At 47.0% G+C, this 19286-nt stretch overlaps 1 protein-coding gene across 6 annotated transcripts in view; it reads left to right on the plus strand.

Annotated features, from left to right (window-relative positions):
• FOXN3 (forkhead box N3) overlaps positions 1–7892 on the plus strand; it is a 404457-nt gene extending 396565 nt beyond the window's left edge. For all 6 annotated transcript variants that reach the window (XM_066276097.1, XM_066276098.1, XM_066276099.1 and 3 more), the window contains one exon: positions 1285–7892. In XM_066276097.1, coding sequence (XP_066132194.1) covers positions 1285–1816 — 532 coding nt within the window. In that variant the 3' untranslated portion in view covers positions 1817–7892. The remainder of the gene's footprint in view (positions 1–1284) is intronic.
• Positions 7893–19286: the final 11394 nt, after the last annotated feature.

A 19286-nucleotide genomic window follows, 5' to 3' on the forward strand; every position in this document is an offset into this window, starting at 1 on the left:
AGCTCAAGCGTGAACGTCAGAATTTGGTTCCAGTCTTAGCTCTGCTGCTTACTGGCCGTGTGGCTTTAAGTAAGTCACTAAACTCCTCCAGATCCTTCTTCTGGTGCCTATAAAATAAGGATGCTCACATCCTTATTTTAATGCAGTCACCTACGCAAACTTGGCAGGGTGTCTGGCTAGTTGCTCCCTCTTTGATCTAGCCATGACCTGCTTCTCTGACCGTCAGCATCTTTGTGACAGTGTCTGTATCTGATCCCACCCCAGGTGCCTCCCCCAGGGCCCTCCCTGCGGCCATAAGTGTGTGTGTGTGTGGGGGGGGTGTCAGGCAACATTCACAGGATAAATGAATGAGGGAGGGGAACGCATGAGTGAATAGCTGTCGCCACATGGCAGGTACCTCTTTTTTCCTCCGCACGGGATTTATTCTTCTGCAAAAAGCTCCTAATGTAGCCGGGTTTTCCTCTGAAGGACGCAGCCCAGCGTTGCCTGGCGGCGTCTGCTACCCGGAGGTGGCGGATCTGGGAAACCCAGCACAGCGTGATTTTTATGGCTTCATATAAGAGACAGCGTTTCCACCGCTGTCACTTGGGGAGAGTGTTGTTCCGACGTCTCAGCCGCAAAAATTGAGTGAAAACGCCAGCGACGGGAGAGGAGCAGGGGAGACGGAGGTGTGGGATCCCGGGCAGGGGAGACGGAGGTGTGGGATCCCGGGCAGGGGGGACGGAGGTGTGGGATCCCGGGCAGGGGAGACGGAAGTGTGGGATCCCGGGCAGGGGGGACGGAGGTGTGGGGATCCCGGGCAGGGGAGACGGAGGTGTGGGGATCTCGGGCAGGGGAGACGGAGGTGTGGGATCCCGGGCAGGGGAGACGGAGGTGTGGGGATCTCGGGCAGGGGAGACGGAGGTGTGGGATCCCGGGCAGGGGAGACGGAGGTGTGGGATCCCGGGCAGGGGAGACGGAGGTGTGGGGATCCCGGGCAGGGGAGACGGAGGTGTGGGGATCCCGGGCAGGGGGGACGGAGGTGTGGGATCCCGGGCAGGGGAGACGGAGGTGTGGGATCCCGGGCAGGGGGGACGGAGGTGTGGGATCCCGGGCAGGGGGGACGGAGGTGTGGGATCTCGGGCTTGGCTTTCACAGCAGAGCCACTGGCCGCCCCGCAGCCGGCACATGCGCATCAGAGGACCCGGTGTGTGAACGCAGCGCTGGGGGGCCGCGGGGTCTCCTCGCAGGGGGTTAACCCTGTCCTTTCTGTCTCCCGCCCCTCCCGCTGCCCTGTCCCCGCAGGAACGGCCTCAGCAGCTGCAGGACGCGGACTGAGAGCGAGCCGTCGTGCGGCTCCCCGGTGGTCAGCGGGGACCCCAAGGAGGACCACAACTACAGCAGTGCCAAGTCCTCCAACGCCAGGAGCACCTCGCCCACCAGCGACTCGGTCTCCTCCTCCTCGGCCGACGACCACTTCGAGTTTGCCACCAAGGGGGGCCCGGAGGGCAGCGAGCGCAGCTTCCTGAGCCACGAGAGCCACAGCGAGGCGGAGGAGGACGGCAGGAAACACGGCCCCAAGGAGGCCCTGGGGGACAGCGGCTACGCGTCCCAGCACAAGAAGCGCCAGCACTTCGCCAAGGCGAGGAAGGTCCCCAGCGACACGCTGCCCCTCAAAAAGAGACGCACGGAAAAGCCCCCCGAGAGCGACGATGAGGAGATGAAGGAGGCCGCGGGGTCGCTCCTGCACTTGGCAGGGATCCGGTCCTGTCTGAACAACATCACCAATCGGACGGCAAAGGGGCAGAAAGAGCAAAAGGAAACCACAAAAAATTAAAAACAAGTCACTGATTTGTTTTGAACTTAACGGCCATTTGGTTTCAGCATGTCAGGAGATTTCTAATGATTTGTGGCAATATCAGCAATTTGTTTTTGTTCCTTTTTTTTCTTTTCTTTTTTGGTTTGGTTTTCTTTCTTTTCTATACTTTTTTTTTTTTAATTTACCCCCCTTCTTTGTTTTGGACCCTTGAGAATTTTATTTTTAAAGGAGATTGAAGCCATAGAACTCATATTGACATTCAGCTGTTTTACAGAAGCTTTTCATTATCTGAAGACAAAACCGAAAAAGCCAAAATTACCATTGCTTCCTCCAGCTTGTCAGAAGCATGTGGCTGAATCCGCAGGGATGTCGAGGATAATGCCACGGAATACCCATACTTGGCACCTAGAAGGCACGTGTGCAGAGTCCTCAGCGATCAGGCCCAACCATTAGGTGTGAAAGGTCAGGATGTCCGCCCAGTTGGGTTCACGGAGTGAAGGTGTATGGGCAGTCGGGCAGAAGGAGGCTCCTCTCACCCCGGAGGGGCAAACCCAGGCTTGTGGCACCAGGCAGTGTACTGTGCCAGGGAAGCCTTTGGCAGTGCCACTCAGCGTGCAGGAGCAGGGCCCAGGGGTCATCAGTCCTCCGTGCTTCTTAATTGTGAAGTCCTCTAACAACTTACAAGGTGGACACTGGACCATTCATGTACACTGGGTGTCAATGACTAAGGAAAAGAAATGGGGTCAATTTTTAGTGATGTTCCTAATCATTGAATTTTAGTCTATATTAAATTAAGAGAATGTTCCACAAGCCATAAGCCTGAAGGTTGGCCACACACACACACACACACACAAGAGGGGGGGGGAGAGAGAGAGAGAGAAAACATACTATGTTTTCTTAACTGCCCAAGTGAAAATCAAGTCTGAGGATTTACAATAGCTGTTTAGGAAGGAAATAATGGTACATATCTTTTTCTTTCAAAACTATTTGATCTAAGTGAAAACAAGCAAAAAGCTATGGAACCTGTCTTTAGTATTGTGGTCTATTTTTACAAGATGAAAGGCACATTGATGGACAAAAAGAGGCATACATGGTTTAAAAAACAAAACTCCTATACTGCCCTTAAAATGGAGTTTGCAAATAATGTCAGTCAGGATTCATCTTTGCAAAAATCAGTGATTTCCACATTCAGCCAGTATAGCCAGCAGAAATTTCTGATCCACAATGCATGGATTCCTTCAAAAAAAAAAAAGAAAAAAAAATCACAAAAACACAAACTTTTTTTATTCAAAAATAAAGTTCTTGTAAGGTAAATAATGTATTTAGCATGAAGCATGAATTATTTTCATATAAATATAGAAAATAGAGAAAAGGCTATGCCTCTAATTTTTAAGCCCTTAGGCTTAGAGGTTCTTTGAGTTTTCTTTTTTTTTTTTTTTTCCTTTCTTTTGTTTTGTTTTGTTTTGTTTTTTTCCCCCCCCAATTCTTTTGTTTTGGTTTTTCGAAGCAGGTGTTTAAGGTTTAACCTTCTTCAGGGACAAACTCTGACTGTTGGGGAACTAACTCTGCAATATAAAAAATATCTTCATGTTCCGATAGGGCCTGCCTTGTCTGCACTTCAGCCTCGACCCCCTCCGATTCTCTGCTAAGAAGTGTGTCCTTTCTCTCTGTCTGGACATGTTTATCCTGACGCAATAATTTGAGGGCAAACCTAGTAGTGAGTGTGTATGATAGAATCAGGAGAATTATGGGACGCTGACCTTAGAAAACCATCACCGCAATTTGATCCTAGGAGAAAGGCAGTGAATAATTATGCAAATTAGCCAGGAGAAGGAAAAAAACGCGCTCATGGGCCTTATTGGATGAGGGTGTGAGTTTAGGGTCCGCGGGAAGGAGGAAGTGATGCCGGTGTTGGAAGGACCAGCCCCAGGTTGTCCTGGGACGCCATCCTGTGGTGGGAGGGAGGGGCTGGCCATCACTACCACCTGGAATGAAGCCCACCTAGACTGTGAGAGCTGAATTTAGACAACAGCCCAGAGACTCCTGTTATCTTTGCCTGAAAGAAATTATGGGGGGAAATCCAAAGAGAAATCTCTAGAAGAATATGATCTTCCACCCATATGGAGGGAGATGGTAAAACACAAACAGACACGCCCACCCCTGTGGCTCGGGCTGTGTGGGGTGAGGTTGAGTGTTTAAGGGCACTACAGCATGGGCCAGTGGGGCCCGTGTGTGAGCACCTGGCGCTGTCAGAACCTCCATCAGCAGGACAGTGGAAAGCCACTGGTGTGTACCCCGTGCTCTTCTTCCTCTGGGTTGCTGATGGAGAGGCCCCCAAAATGTCTGCACCTATACAGCAGGTCAGATTCGTTCCGAACCTGCTCTCTCCCAGCATGTTTGTTCAGGGTGTAGGTGGGAATAAGGATATATTTTTGAAGTACTCTGTTCCCTCCATCTTACCAAACATTTGACACCCCCAAAAGCCATCCACAGCTCTGAAACCTGAGGGGACGACACTTTGATTTGTGCTGTCACCTTGATCAAGCCCAGGAGACTCCCACCCCTTCACCCCCAAGATAACATTTCGACTTCCCTCCTGAAAGGCAGAGTAAACATTCAGGACTGTTTCTGGCAGGGGACTTCTTCCAATTAAAACCCCCACAGTGGGCTGTCTCCCCTCATTTCATTTTTTCTAAATGGGCAAAGACCTCTTTTAGAAAATAATAAAATGCAATGTGTGTGATTTACTTTTCTGATCTCTTTGAGAAATAGATAACTATCTTATAAAAGTGTGTTCTTAACTCCAGAACCACTCTTTTTGCATAAATACCTCATCGGGCAGCTTTCTAAGTGTTATTTTCCTGAGTGTCCCTCCGCCCCTTCGTCGGGGCCACTGGGAGACTCACAGGGGAAACTTTAGTGAGGGTACTTTTTTCTATTTTTCTTCTGTTTTTGGAGGCATACACATTTATGCATAACCAAAACAATGGCTCAATTGTGTTTAACTTTGTATTTCAATTGTTGAGAAGAAAAAAAAAAGTATCGATGTGTATGTGGCCGTTCGTAGTGAATTCATTGCAGAATGAGGTTGTCCATGTCCCCTCCAAGCCAAGGGGCAGGAGGCACCCTCTCTTCACCCCCTCCTCCAAGAGCAGTAGAGAATTTAAGCACAAGCCTATTTGTGAAAGACTATTTTGCTCAAGTTGTAATTCACTCTAGTCTTGGAATTCCTTCCCAAATGTCAGGTGTTCTTTTAGCTTCCAAACTAGCATATGTATCCATTAGTCTGACTTTGACAGTCGCCTGTGCACCATTCAAGAGGTGTGGTGGCTTTGCTTTCATTTCTCCTGCGGGAGAAGTGGCGTTTCATGTGTCATTCCAGTATCTCACATACTCACGTGGGGCAGGGGGGAGGGGATCGGGGAACTATAGCAATATTTAAAGATGCTTTGGAAAACAGCCGTGAACACTTCCGTACCATGACATCTACAGTGACTTGCTGTTGGCCCTTGGACACGTTTAAGAGAAAGAGACTGTCGCTCTTTTTTCTTAAATGACATACACATAGACAGTTATTTTTTATGCTACTACAATTGTCTTTTATCTTTATCTAGTACTACGTGGAAAGGGTTTGTTTGCATCCTAGATTTTTCCCAGCCTTATAATATGCCATAAGCTCCTACTTCCCCCTCCCCGTCTCGAATCAGTGTACTTTGAAGAGTCCTTTGTTTGGTAAAGCTGTCTGTCCGAAACGAAAATGAACCAAACCCACGTTCAGAGGGTGTTTGGAGACAGCTGTGGCAGGTTTCAGACTTGGGGCTGAGTTCTTAAGAAGGAATGTGTCGGAGGCCTTTCCCAAGAACTGGTTTTTCTTGTAGAGGCATTCAACGTGGGCACGGCAGTTACCGCTGTGGGCGTTCTGGAAGAGGCCGTCTCTGAGTGGTGTTCCTGGCTGAGGGACAACGTCCGACTGCGGGTTCCGTAGAGTGAATTCCGCCCGAATGGCTTTTGAGCCCAGCTCATTGCTGGGACACCACGACTGCTCAGTGCCAAGTGCTGCATCCCACACCGCAAGTGTGGGCCCTTAGCCTCTCATTGAAGGGCTCTTGGAGAAGGAATCAGAGCTGTGTACGAGTGACCTACATGGGAGGGTATTCCCTATGGGACTGGATTCTATTCGATGTGACTTCTCTTTCCCTTTAAACTTGATTCAGGTTGGGAGTCCTTTCTTTCTGGTGGATCACAGCTGCCCAGATGTTGCAACTTATTTTTATGTTTCTGTAGAGAAGTATTTTTTTTTTCCTTTCATCTTCAGGATTTTTGCCACCAAAAGAACACATTTGAACTCTGTGTCCCCTCTTGATTGTGACTTACCAGTGTTGACAGTTAAATCCTTAGTGTCATAGGTCCCGGCCCTCCAATACTATATCAAACACTGTTATGCACATAATGCAGCACTGTGATCTAATTTAAATAATACTTTTTTATTATTTATACTACTATATATAATATACATCAACACTTTTGCTATATAACCTAAGTGGATAACCCTCTCTTAGTTACCTGCCAAACTGGGGACTTCGGTTTATATTGCAGTTAACACAGTTACAAAGTTGTAATGGTGTCTTTTTCCCTTTGTAACTGAATGTGTAAATCAAAGTATATACATTGTGTGGTGTTCCTGTTTCTGGATTTTCACGAGGATTTACACACGGCATTCAGTGTTCTGTATAGACCTGCCTACCTTTGTGAATTCATCTGTTGACCCCTCTTCCTCAGAGAGAGTGCCCACACTGGTGGCTAACTCCTTGTGTCCTCTCTCTCTTCTACTGGTCATTCTTGAATTAAGCACAGACTCGTCAGCTCAGTTGCTTTATCATCCAAATGCGTGTGACCTTGCCATTCTTCCACAGTTCCCACAAACAAGTGCTAGCTTCACTGACAAAAAAAAAAAAATTAAGGGAGGAAAAGACAAATTTTGAAAACAATCCATCTTTTAACAGCCGAAACCGATATGTCTATGGTGCTGTCTCCTGCTGTCTGTCGTACTTTTAAAATCAGACCTAGGTGGAAGGTCACTTTCTGACTCAACTGTGATGTGCTCACAAGGACTCTTCCTGTTTGTTTCGTTAGCGCTGAAATCAAGACTGTTTATTTGGGATATACGCCACAGTGCTTTCCACTGTGCTTCGTTTGCGAAAGTGGAGAACAGCCTTCCCTGCTTTCGCAAATAATTAATATTCCATATTGGATTCTCAAAGACTTCGATATGGTGAGCCTATCAAACCTAGAAATTGTATTTCATTCTTTCATGACTGTGGCCTGAGTTCCCCAACACTCTCCCCATCCCCGCCCCCCCAAGTTTTTTTTTTTCAGAAGAAATCTAGCACCATTTCAGTTCTCTATAAACATTCAGCTTTTTCCTGAGTATGTACATTGAGGCCATCAGAGCTCATAGCTGATTCAGTAAGTTTCACACTGTGTCATTCACACTCACTACTTACACTGCCATGCTGACAATGTCCAGGATCAAGTATCCGTGTGTGTCTGGGAGGCATTCTACACATGTACCTTTGTTCTTTGTATTCTCTTGATTCTGTAACACTTCGGAGTTTTGTTGTTTGTTTTACAGAACAATAACAGTGATAAAGCAATCAGAAGACCAAGAGGTTTACGATCAGTGCTTAGGGGGTCGTCCGACCTTAGCTGGCCGATAGACCTACATGGCCAAATTAATTCACTAGAGTAATAATTTTTTTTCAGAAGCCAATTTTCTTTTCTGTATTTTCTGTATGAAACTGCCAATATCATGGTTAGAAAGGGAGAACCGTAGAGGAGAAGGAAGGCGATGTTCAGTGGCGTTCGCGCTATGGAGCAGTGTGGAGGCAGCACAGTCAGCCGAACTCGAGGGACCTGATGGTGTTGCTTTGGAGGCATCCATAACTTGCATTTCGCATTCTTCATATGTAATCATATTGCCAAAGACAAACTATTTCATCATTTATTGTAAATAACACTTTCCCCCCGAACCTACCATAAAGTTTCTGTGATGTATTGTCTTCCAGTTGCAATAAAAATTACTGAGTTGCATCAATTGCAGGTTCGGGCCACGTGGTTTTGTGTGCACTGCGTCTCTGTCTGCGCAGGCTGAGCCGTGAGTGCCCGTCTGCCCTGGGGTGTGCCGTGTGTGTCAGTCCGCAGTGCGGGTCGTGGATGGGCTCACTGCACCCGTCCTCACGCGGGCTTTCCTTTGGTGGGATGTCACATGCCTTCTGCAACGACGGAAGTGGGCGGCCCAAGGCTGGGCTCCCCCGTGGGTCTTGGGAATTCCAGCACTGGTCTGAGCAGTTGCTGGACAGCAGGCTTTCCACCGTGGGCCTAGGAGCCGGTGGTTCAGACAGCATGCTTTTCATTCGGAAGTTGTCAAGTGATAAACTAAAAACTATGTTAGGACTGGAACCTGCTAACCTATCACACGTCCCGAGGGTTTCTTGTAATCACTTTCCTAATCCTTGGATGTGACCACTGAAATATCCTCTCCGCCCAACACACACACCAAGGGCCGGCAAGACGCTGGTGGGAGGGAGAAGTGGCTGGGACAAGTGAGAGGTTACAGTGCTGTCGCCACGCTGGAGGGGTGGTGTTCCCACAGAGCTTTGCTGGTTCCTCTTGTGATAGTTTTGTGTTGCAGTGCGCTCAGTAGACCCGTAACCCCGGCAGAGCTGCTGCTCCCCTCCTGCTGGGCCCCCATTCGCTGGTGTCTGGGAAGCCCAGGCTGTGCCTCCTGTGGTCAGGGCAGTACTGCAAGGTGAGTGGTCACCTAGGGGTCCCGTGTCTGCCAGCCATCCTGCCCTCTGTTTCCATGGCAGGAATCACCTTCAAAACTGCTGTTTCCTCATAGTTCATTTTCAATATTGGGGAACAGTTGATGGGGAAGGAAAACAGGATGTCATTTGGATCAGATCTAATGGATCAGGTAGCTGGCCAAGTTCAGTGATGCTTAAGGACAAACATAAAGCATGGCTCCCATAAAACAGCCCACCTCAAACGTTTTCTGTAAGCGAATCTCAAAGTTGTGAGACAGGAGACACTACTTAGAGCATCATAATATACGCCTGAGGGAACCAGGTCAAAATGATAACACCTCCAAAATTCTGATCTGGCCTGACTGGGCAGTGGAGCAGTGGATTGAGCGTTGGACTGGACTGGGATGCGGAGGACCCAGGTTCGAGACCCCGAGGTGGCTGGCTTGAGCACAGGCTCATCTGGTTTGAGCAAAAAGCTCACCAGCTTGGACCCAAAGCCCCTGGCTTCACCAAGGGGTTACTTGGACTGCTAAAGGCCCACAGTCAAGGCACATATGAGAAAGCAATCAATGAACAACTAAGGATCCACAATGAAAAACTGATGATTGATGCTTCTCATCTCTCTCCGTTCCTGTCTGTCTGTCCCTATCTATCCTTCTCTCTGACTCTCTCTCTCTGTCAAAAAAAAAAAAAATTCTGATCTGACCTCCAGGGTACACTGACCAACCCACAGAAGGGAACAAAAGTTGGGCAGGGGCTTGTTACCTGCCGTGATCGGAGGGCCTTTGGGCTACAGTGTGGTTTCAGTGGGGAAGATAGAATTGAAATGACACTACATGACAATCAAATAAACTGCCACCAAAAGCAAGTTGTTTGTGTTCACGGGCTACCCCCAGGAGGCAGTTGGCTTTTTTTAATTCAAGAAGCATTCATTTGGCCCCAACTCCCTCCCAATGACTGCTGGGTGACAGTGACAAGGGAAGCCAGCCTTCAAGGGTCTCGGAAGCGAATGGAAGAGAAGCCCTGAGTTGCTCTGGGAGGCATATGTCCGGGTGCTTACGTGGCACACCAGGGGGGCGGGGCCAGTCTCTCTGGGGCGGAGCTTCCTGAGGGGTAAGCAATGGCAATCGCAGAAATAGTTCCGAGTATCACCAGGTGACTGATGGGAAAGGACATCCCTCGGTGAGTCCCTCGCTGTTTCTGTGCGTGTTCAATCACTGTGTTCACCTGCCTCCCTATCCGGATTCTCTGTCCTCATCCAAGTGGTACCACAGCCGTCGCCTCCTCCCTCAGTTCACACTCCAGTTTAAGCAATGACCAATGTCTTCATTTTGTTAAAAACAGTTTGGTGCGAATGCGAAGTAAAATACAATCAAAGGTATTAAAAAGCTCCCGCTCATAAGCTGCCACGGTTTGATTCTAGCATCTGCGGTCCCACGCAGTGCATGTGGTTGGGGATGTCCTGTGTTTCCTTGGAGCCAAACTCAAGCTTCGGGACTCAAACTTGATGATGTCACTATTTGCTGCAGAGATGACTTATTTGCATATTTAAATAATCTACAAGCTCTCTGATTTTAAGTGATCTAGATGTAGGCTGTATGTTTAAAAATGTTTTCCTGGACGATTGAAAACATTTTCTGAAAACAGCAGATGACACTGTCTTCAAAAGCTGTGTGACTCCTCAGGGCAGTGACCCCGCCCCCAGGTACCTCAGGTGTGTGCTGATGCTGCGCTGGTGGAGTGGGGCGGGGCGGGGCGGGGCCGCTGCCCCGACCGGTTTCTCCTCCTCTTGATTGCACTCCCTGATGAAAGAACAGTGGTCTTTCTTTATACAGTCTTCTAGAAAGTTCTGAACAAATGACGGCTATTTCAGAGGGAGTCTGGCGTGACGAGGAGGCTTTTGTGTATGAACTGGAAGCTCAGGTCACGCACCCCACTTCTCGGATCGCCTAGCAATTATCTGGCCCTATATGTGCACCAACATAAATGTTTTGACCATTTTTTCCCCTTTGGGATATGTAAGGCCAGCAGTTGCCACCGTCACAGCCAGGCAGGTGCAGGTTTATATTAGAATCGAACAGACCATAAAGAAACCAAGGAGTCGAAAACTGGTGGACCCTCCCTTTATTCTAGCCTCGCACCTGGCCGGCGAGTGAAAAACACACTGGGCACCAAAACCCACTCACAAATTTCAGTTCCACAACCAGAAGAATCTTCTCCCAGTTTTTCCAGAATCAAAGGCCCCCACCTGCTCAGTCACCTCTGGTTCCCCATCTGCCAGTATGGCTTCTTACTCTCTGCACAAACTGGCTTTTCCTTCAGCACCCTGCCACCTTGGCTGCTTCTTTCTCTCCAGCACTCTTCCTCCCTGCTCTCACTCTGCAAAAACATGGCCCCTTTCTTCCTCCTTCTTCTTCTCCTTAAACTTTTTGGAGCAAAACCCCTCCTCCAGCAAACATTAGCATAACAAAGCCCCTTCCCAAGCAGGATGGTAATTAGCAGTTTCACCTGGCAGCATCATTCATGTGAGCAGCAGCCATCTTTAACAAAGTGAGCATAAAAATCACATTTTACAAACTTATTTGCCCAACAGAATACAAAACTATGGGTTCAGGAACTGGGTAAAAACATGTCTTCTTAAAAAAAAAAGGAAAGAAAAACTCGTAAGTGAACAAATCCGTTTATTAAATGTTCACCTCTTCCCTTTGTTCCGTGTGCATAAATAAACCTTCCCAGAACAGCACCTTTCAATAGTGCTGTTTGCAGGACTTCCTTGATTCACCAGTGTTCCTGAGAATTTTGGGATAACGCATCCTAATGGCTTGAGAACTGTTTTATGTTAACTCCCTAACAAAGTGCTTATGGAGCACATGGCTAAATCTCCTTCAAATTACAGCCGTTTATTTGAGAGGGATCAAGGAATCCTATTTCTTTTTATCTGTTACTCATTTCAGAACCGACTTCTAAACACCTGCAATGTGGAAGAAGTGCGGTGTGGTGGGGGGAGTCTGGGAACACGGCAGCAGCTGATCCCCTAATCCTTCTGGGCGACGGGCTCTTTAGTAAGTGGGTCATTCTGTTCATCCTGAAACTGGACGGGACATCAGAGACCATTGAACAAACTCCCTACATGACAGAGCAGGCGGCCGAGGCGCAGAACAAGTCCAAGGATTTTCCCAGGATGACCCATCTAGCTCATGGCAGAGCTAGACATAAAAAAAGTAAAATGTCCTTCCTCTGTCATGTCCACCCGCTCGTATGGAATTATAATCATCACCTCTGTAGACTTCTGGAGCCCGTCAGTCCCCCATGTATACACACTCAACCTCCTGTCCTAGGCCTTTCCTATAAGCTACAGTGAAAATGACTGTCTTTTAAAAGGATACATAGCATCTCCATTGAGTGGTGGCCTGTCGTCTCCAACGGTTGCCTTACTTCTCGTTGTTTAAATTGCTTCCAGGTTCTGTTACAAGTAGTACCATGAGGAACATCAGGTGTGTGAGCATTTGCATATTTTCAACTTGTCTTTGGTTCAGCAGCCTACTAGACTACTGGAACAAGAGGACAGTCGTATCAATGTCACAGCTCTTCACGTTCCGGCTTTGCCGGAGACCTCAGTGCCAACCACAGCGCGTGAAAAGCTCAGTCTCATCACACCCTTACCAGGATTGGAATTTATTTTTCTCTTCAGCTTTTGCTAGCAGACAAAGATAGGGCTTTATTGCTATTTGAATTTTTATTTAATGACTAGCAAAGTTACAATATTTTCCATATATTTGCTGACCATTTATTTTTCCTTTTTCTGAGTCAGCTGTAACTGACTCCAAGAGTTCCAAAGAGAAGGAAATGAGCTTCTTAGTCTCCTTTCTACAAGGCTCCTGATGAGCTCTTAAATGGTGCCAGGCTGACAAGCACGTCACCTGACCCCAGAAGGTGCTTCCAGCTTCAGACCCTCTAATTGGCCTTATATTGAGGCAAAACCCCTTTTCCTGAAAACGTTTACCTGAAAGTCCTGGGACTAGCCTGGAAAACCACAAAAAATGCAAATTTCAGTCATCTTGCACATGGCAACCATTTATATGTTTGAAACAAGAATAATCTCCTCCCTGAGTCTTTTTTAGAATACGTGGTCTGAGCTCTGTCTATGGTTGCGCTCCGCTCGGGACATGTCCCGATTTGTGCTCCGAACAGAGCTGGAAACAGGTACGGTTTGATGACAAGAAACCAGCACTTCCTCTGTTCTCGATCCTTTATTTCTGTTCATGTAACCAAAGACTAAACTCAGTTTTTCAGAAGTCTCGTCATACCACACTGATTTGCAGTGAACTTGCTGTTCACTGAAGTGACTCAGTCGCGGCTCTTGGCATACTTTTCCAGACACTGGTTTTAGAGCAGAGTACAGAACTTTATGTTCACCTCTATGACAGTCACCTCCTTAGGTCTGGCCCGTGGCTCCAGGTCAGCTGAGATTAGCCATGGGGAGAGGGTGTCACCCAAACAATGACTTTCCCTCCAGATATCATTGGATCACAAATGTGAAAATGTCTTTTTTTTTTTTATATTGATTCAGACTAAGCTGGGGCCAGGCAGCATGGTGCTGGAGACCCCCTCATAGGTCAAGTTTCAGCTCACTCAGTACCGCCCGAGGACCATCACTCAACTAGGTACACATGCACCTGGCTGAATGAAGATATAGCTTACATTTCCCGTGCCATCAAAAGTTTGTCAGATGTGTCCTTGAGCTCCAGGTATAAATCCATACTCTTCCGTTATTAAAAAAAAAAAGAAGAAGGAAATAAAGTCATACTCTATGCTAATATGAATTATGCAAATTTGATATAAGGCAGTGGAAAAGAATAAAGTTTCCAGTTAATGTACAAAACTTGAAATAATGTAAATCCTACTTTATTCCTATTGGGATTAATCTTGATTTATGTATGTATTAAATGATATGAGGTCTTAAGAAACATATCCCTCATATAAAAAGCAACCACAATCTATTCAACCATTTCACTTATTCATTCACTTGCTATGTTTTTGTATTGAATTTATTGGGGTGGCATTGGTTAGTAAAGTTATATGGGTTTCAGGTGTACTCACTCACTATATCTTAGTGAGCCCGAGCTGGCTTCCCTGCCAGGAGCTTGCAGACCATTCTTGTAACAGTCCCTGCAAGACTCTTGTCCAGGGCGGCGCTGAGACTATGGATCTACGGTTTGCAGACACTGTGTTCTGTTTACAATCAAGAAGTTTCAGCATAATCCTTAGTGGTATTTCTTCACTCTGTGCCTGCCTATTTAGAGGACTTTCATACCAAGTGTGGAGTTAGCCTCAACTATAATGCATTCAAAATAATGGGATTCTTTAAAAAAAAAAGAAAAGAAAGAAAGTTGAGTTTGGTTATTCATTCTGAATTACTAACACCTTACCCAGCATGGCCTATATACACTGCTCACAAAATTAGGGGATCAGGGACCGTGCAGAGATACTCCGGTACTTTCAGCCTTTTGTATAGCGCATTATCACCAATGAAATAAAAGTTGGTTTTGCATCTTATTTGCATAATCAAACAACTTTAACTTGCCGTTGGCTTTTCTGATGTTCTTATTTAATAAAAGAAATCAAATGCTTTTTTTATTGTTTCATATTCATGTTGAAATATCCACTAATTTTTGTGAACATTGTACTTAAGCATCCAGAACTTCAAACAGTGTGGAAGGCTATCCCCAAGCCGGAAGGGATAGAGAAGAAATTAAGGAAGAAAGAGATTTCCGAAGTTTACAGATAGAGTCTCTCCTCCATGCTCATGGTCAACCCACACTTGTGGAGCAACTGCTCCGTGCCAGACCTCATCAGTGCTGGTGGCACAGATGAAAGCTCTGGTTCCTACCTTCAGGTATGATCACCGTCTGAATCCAGCTGTGGTGATTAACAGGTAATCGGTATCAGTGGCAGCAGTGGGTGGTCTTTTCTAGACAGAAAACTACTGGTTGCAAAGATCTGCCTCTCCCTAGAATCTCCTCTTTCCTGTCTCCTGGTGGGAAGATTGATAAGGACCTGTTTGCCACCTGCAGACGTGGCCACCCTTCCCGTGGACGAATAAATGATTTCTCTCCAAGCTGATCCTTGTTTCTTTCTCTTCGGCACGATGCTGGAAGTCGGTGCGGAGCCATCGTGGTGTGCTGGCCAGGTTCTCCATCTTTGGGTGGTGCTGCAGCTGCAGCCAGCAGGGGCAGGGCAACACCCTCCTCCCACAGAGCCCCGGACCCAGAAATGTCAGCGCTCAAAGGGCTCCTGCAGCTTCGGGCAGACAGAGCCAGTGGGGAAGAGACAGCCCCAGGGCCCCAGGGGCTCCCCCTTCTCGCAGGCCAGCCCAGCCTCCTCGCCGGCTGCTTGTGGACGGGCACAGAGGTGGGGAGAGGGGGCACAAGCTGGGCTGCCCCACCCTCTGGCCGGGCCACGGATTCCTGCTTCTCCGACGCAGACTGGCCACACCAGAGCCCGTTGCCACGTGGGAAATCACACCACGGCGACTCTCCACACCGACGCCCTCGGCTTGGCTAAGTCAGAATCCTCAAATCATAACTGGGGGGACAATCGATTCTCTTGTCTGGCTCTTAATGACAATCAATTCTCTCTCTGGCTCTTTGCTAAGTAAGTGTCACTGAAAACAATTGCATTCTGTGAACCTGGTCGCTGGCCTTGAATTTGCAGCTTCCTCCAGCCGATGGGAGTCAGAGCATCTTGTCATGGTCTGTTCCCAGTCAGTCACGCAGCGTGCTCGGCGGTACAATTAATGTTCTTTCCGGTCTGTTTTTTCAGGCAATGTGGCAGCTCCATTAATCAGAGAAGAAAGTCCACCCGCGTGCACAGGCTCTAAGGGACGGGCTGGGGAAAGTCTGGGTGCTGGCTGAACCCAAAAAGATGAGGCAGACTGGCTGTGTCAGATAGACTAGACTTCCAGTCCCAGTTTTGCTCTTCACCAGCTGTGTGACCTTGGGCAAATCAGCCACCCTCTCTGAGGCTCTGTTTTAGCATTTATAGACTGGGATAATAATAAGATTGATAAGAGGAATAAATGGGACAATACATGAGAAAGGGGGTTAATAGATGTGTCACATCTAAGAAACTCAGTAAGTTGTCGTTATTATTTTATCTTTGGGAATCTCAGAACGGCATAATCCAGACTCCATCTGTGCTGATGCTGAGCAATTCAGGAGCCACTAGCCACCTGGGGCCGCCATGGTAGAGCAGCTGAAGTATAGATCTAAGTTAAGATGTTCTCGAAGTGTGCTGGATTTCTAAGAGTTAATATGAAAAGGAGAATGTAAAATATCTCAATACCTTTTTAAAAAATACTTTTAAAATACTGATTACATGTTACAATAGTATTTAGACATACAGGGTTAAACAAAATACGTTACTAAAATGAATTGCACCTATTTCTTTTAGTTTTTTGTTTTGTTTTGTTTTGTTTTTTGAGATGCTACTCCTAGAAAATTTTCAATTACATATGTGGCTCAAATTCTATTTCTCTTGAACAGCATTATTTTATATGATTTGCTTTCAAAGAAGTCTCCTCAAATAGACAAAAGTTTTCAACAGTAACAACAACAAAAATCTAGCAACACACAAAACCTTGGGAATTCCTATTTTAAATTTGTATCTCTTTAAACAACAACAAACAAACCAAAAATATGTATCACTTATGCTTCTCATCATGTCTTTTCTCTCCTCCTAATTTTCTTGCCTCTGGTCTTATTCTAAAATCTTTAAGTTGCCTCTTCCACACCCACTGCCAAGTAGGAACGATCCCTCCACTTTGGCCCACAGGACGCTTCTCCTGTCCACAGGTTCTACCCGCTCCACGACCGCCCTGTCTGCACATCCTTCCTCTCTTCCCCCTCTCAGGCCTGTCCTCTCCTTTCTATTCTCTGAATTAGTATCTCTGAGGAATTTGTCTCTGGATTTGGCAGCTGCTCCCAAAGAGATTTGGGGAGGGCAGAGCACACTACCATTAACCAAGGTCACAGAAGACTGCTGGATAAACCAGATTCCCAGCGGGTTCACTGATAACCCAGAGAGTCCTTTTCGGAGATGGTCTGCTCCCTCTGCGGTCGGGGAACCCAGCCCATAGGTCCATATTGTAGGATGCGTGAGCTGTGCATTGAACAACGCCAGGGGGCAGTATTTACACCAAGTCTGCTAGGACGTGAAAGATACAACATGGCGGTTGCCAGGATCAGGGTCTCCAAGAAGGTGAGTTAGTCAGTTTGGTGAGCTCAATATTAGAACCAAGAAGGTCTTGAGGGAGAGTTCATCAAAGCCATGGAAAAGCCAAACAGGGAAAAAATGGAATTACGTGGAGGCCAGAGCGCCTGTGTCCCCGAGTCCCCAATTTCCCTGACTCTTCCTCTCGGCCAGAGCTGGGTAAACACCTACAGATTCTTGTCCTTTGGTTTTCTCTTTTTCCAAGCTACAGGAGGAGGCATCTTACTGTTCTGATGGTAACGTTTCTGTCCATCCGTCCGGGACACAAGACATTTGCTGAGTCCCAGCTCAGCGACATGTCAGTTCTTCCTCCTCAGAGTACAGCCTGATTTCAGGATTCACCCAGGTCCTTGGCCACAGTTATGAGTTGAATTGTGCCCCTCCCCCCCCTCAGATTCATACACTGAAGTCCTAACCCCCAGTGGTTCAGAATGTGATCTTATTTGGGTCCGCTACAAGTCCAGCCCACCCCACCCAATTAAGCCATGCAATTCTGGGCCATTGTCACGGGGAGAACACTAGTATTCAGTTCTTAGAATTTCTTTGAGGACTAAATGAGCTAGTTCTTGTGAAGAGTTTGCACCATGGCTGGGACGGAGCAGCCTTTCTGTCAATGTTAGCTGTTATGACTCTCCTGCTGCTTCTTCTGAAGACCCCTCAGTCCCCTGTGCCCTGTGAGTATCCAGAAATCCAGGTCATGCAGGAAAGGGGACATGATGCTTCAGCAAGGACTCTGGATTGGAAGTGGGAGAAAAGGTCTTGGATTCAGCTCTGCTGCCAGCTAAGGACACTGAGCCTTAGTTGTTTGTTTTTTTTTATCTGTGAAATGGGAATGCAAGTACCAGTCCTCCAGGGCTGCCGTGAAGAAGAAGTGAGATGATCTGTAGATAACATCTGGTATGCAGTGGGTGCTCAGTAAACATTTGTTGGATCAGAAGCAGGAGGAACAGTGTTTGCAACAACCCAGTGGGACCGTGGCACCTCTCCTTGCCCAGGGCATGACGCCAGCATGACGCATCACTGTTCACCCTTAGACTTGGGCCTGGCCCTTGGCCCATTGGCTCAGCCCCCTGTAGGGGTCACCCAGGGATACCTAGGCCTGAGCAAACAGAAAGAGCCAACAGGCGGAAGGGCCTGGCCTTTTGCCCTTCTCAGTGAGGCTCCACTCCTTGTTTCCTGCCCAGCCGGGATCAGTACTATTCTGGGAGCCCGAAGTTCTCACTAGGCAAGGCCAGCAAGAACTCCTGGGGCGCTGTTGTTCCTTGTGGAAGGCTGGGCAGGACCATTGTGGGGGCTCGACCAGAATGAGGGATCGTAGTGCACAGAAAGGTGTGTCCTCAAGAGAAACCTGCTACTCCAAAGGACGGAGGAAGATTCTCCATTGAGAGAGAGACACAGACCAGCTGCCCCCTCAATAGCCTTCAACCTTCCCATCAGCAGGGCGGGCCTCAGACTTTCCGTGAGAAGCTGTTTTCTTGGAAAGGGCTACAAAATTAAAGCAAGACCAGTCATGTAGGTTGGTAGGCTGCTTTAATTTTACAAAGAGTTTGTTATTTACTAGCTTATTTTATCTTCACAACTACCCTGTAAAACAGCCTGAGACATAGTATCCCGTATTTGACAAGTGAAAAAAACCGAGGTCCAGAAAAGCAAATAATTTCAGTCATGCGCTAAAGGCTGAAACCGGAGGAGTTCCATATTGTGGATCCCAGTCCTGTGACTTCTCCACTCCAGAAAATGGACAATTTAAGTGGCAGAAGGAAAGCTTCCCCTTTAATTTTTAGAGATATTTTAAAAGTAAGTGGGAAAGTGTTTTATATTCACTCATAGGAATACCATTTCCAGTGTTCTTCATTCCTTTTGTATAAATATGTAGTTCCATCTAGTATTACTTTTCTTCTGCCCAAAGGTCTTTCTTTGATATTTCTTGCAGTTCAGGTCTTTTGTGGATGAATTCTTTCACCTTTCTTATGTCAACTGTTGTTTATTGAGAGACATTTCAGCTGGGTATAGAATTCTAGGCTGACGGGGTTTTTATCTTTCACTATTTAACAGTGCGTCTCTACTGTCTCCTGAGTTATGTTATCTCTGATAAGAAATATGTGGTCATATTATCTTTTTTCCTCTGTGCATAACGTGTACTTTTTTCTCTGGCTGCTTTTAAGATTTTCTCTTTATCACTGGTTTTATATCATTCCATTTTCATTTGGCTTAGTGTAGTTTTTCCATGTTTCTTATGTTTGAGATTCATGGAGCTTCCTGAATTGATGAGTTTATATTTTGTGTGTTATGGCATTTTTTTTCCCCATTCTGGTTGGTGGGAGCATGAACTACTCTGAGCCCTGGATGAGCCCCTGGATTGGTCAGCCCACTCTTTTTGTCAGTTTTTTTTCCCCCCAGCCTCAGGTAGT

The sequence above is a fragment of the Saccopteryx bilineata genome, chromosome 4 (assembly GCF_036850765.1).
Source record: "Saccopteryx bilineata isolate mSacBil1 chromosome 4, mSacBil1_pri_phased_curated, whole genome shotgun sequence".
In the NCBI taxonomy this organism is placed as follows: Eukaryota; Metazoa; Chordata; class Mammalia; order Chiroptera; family Emballonuridae; genus Saccopteryx; species Saccopteryx bilineata.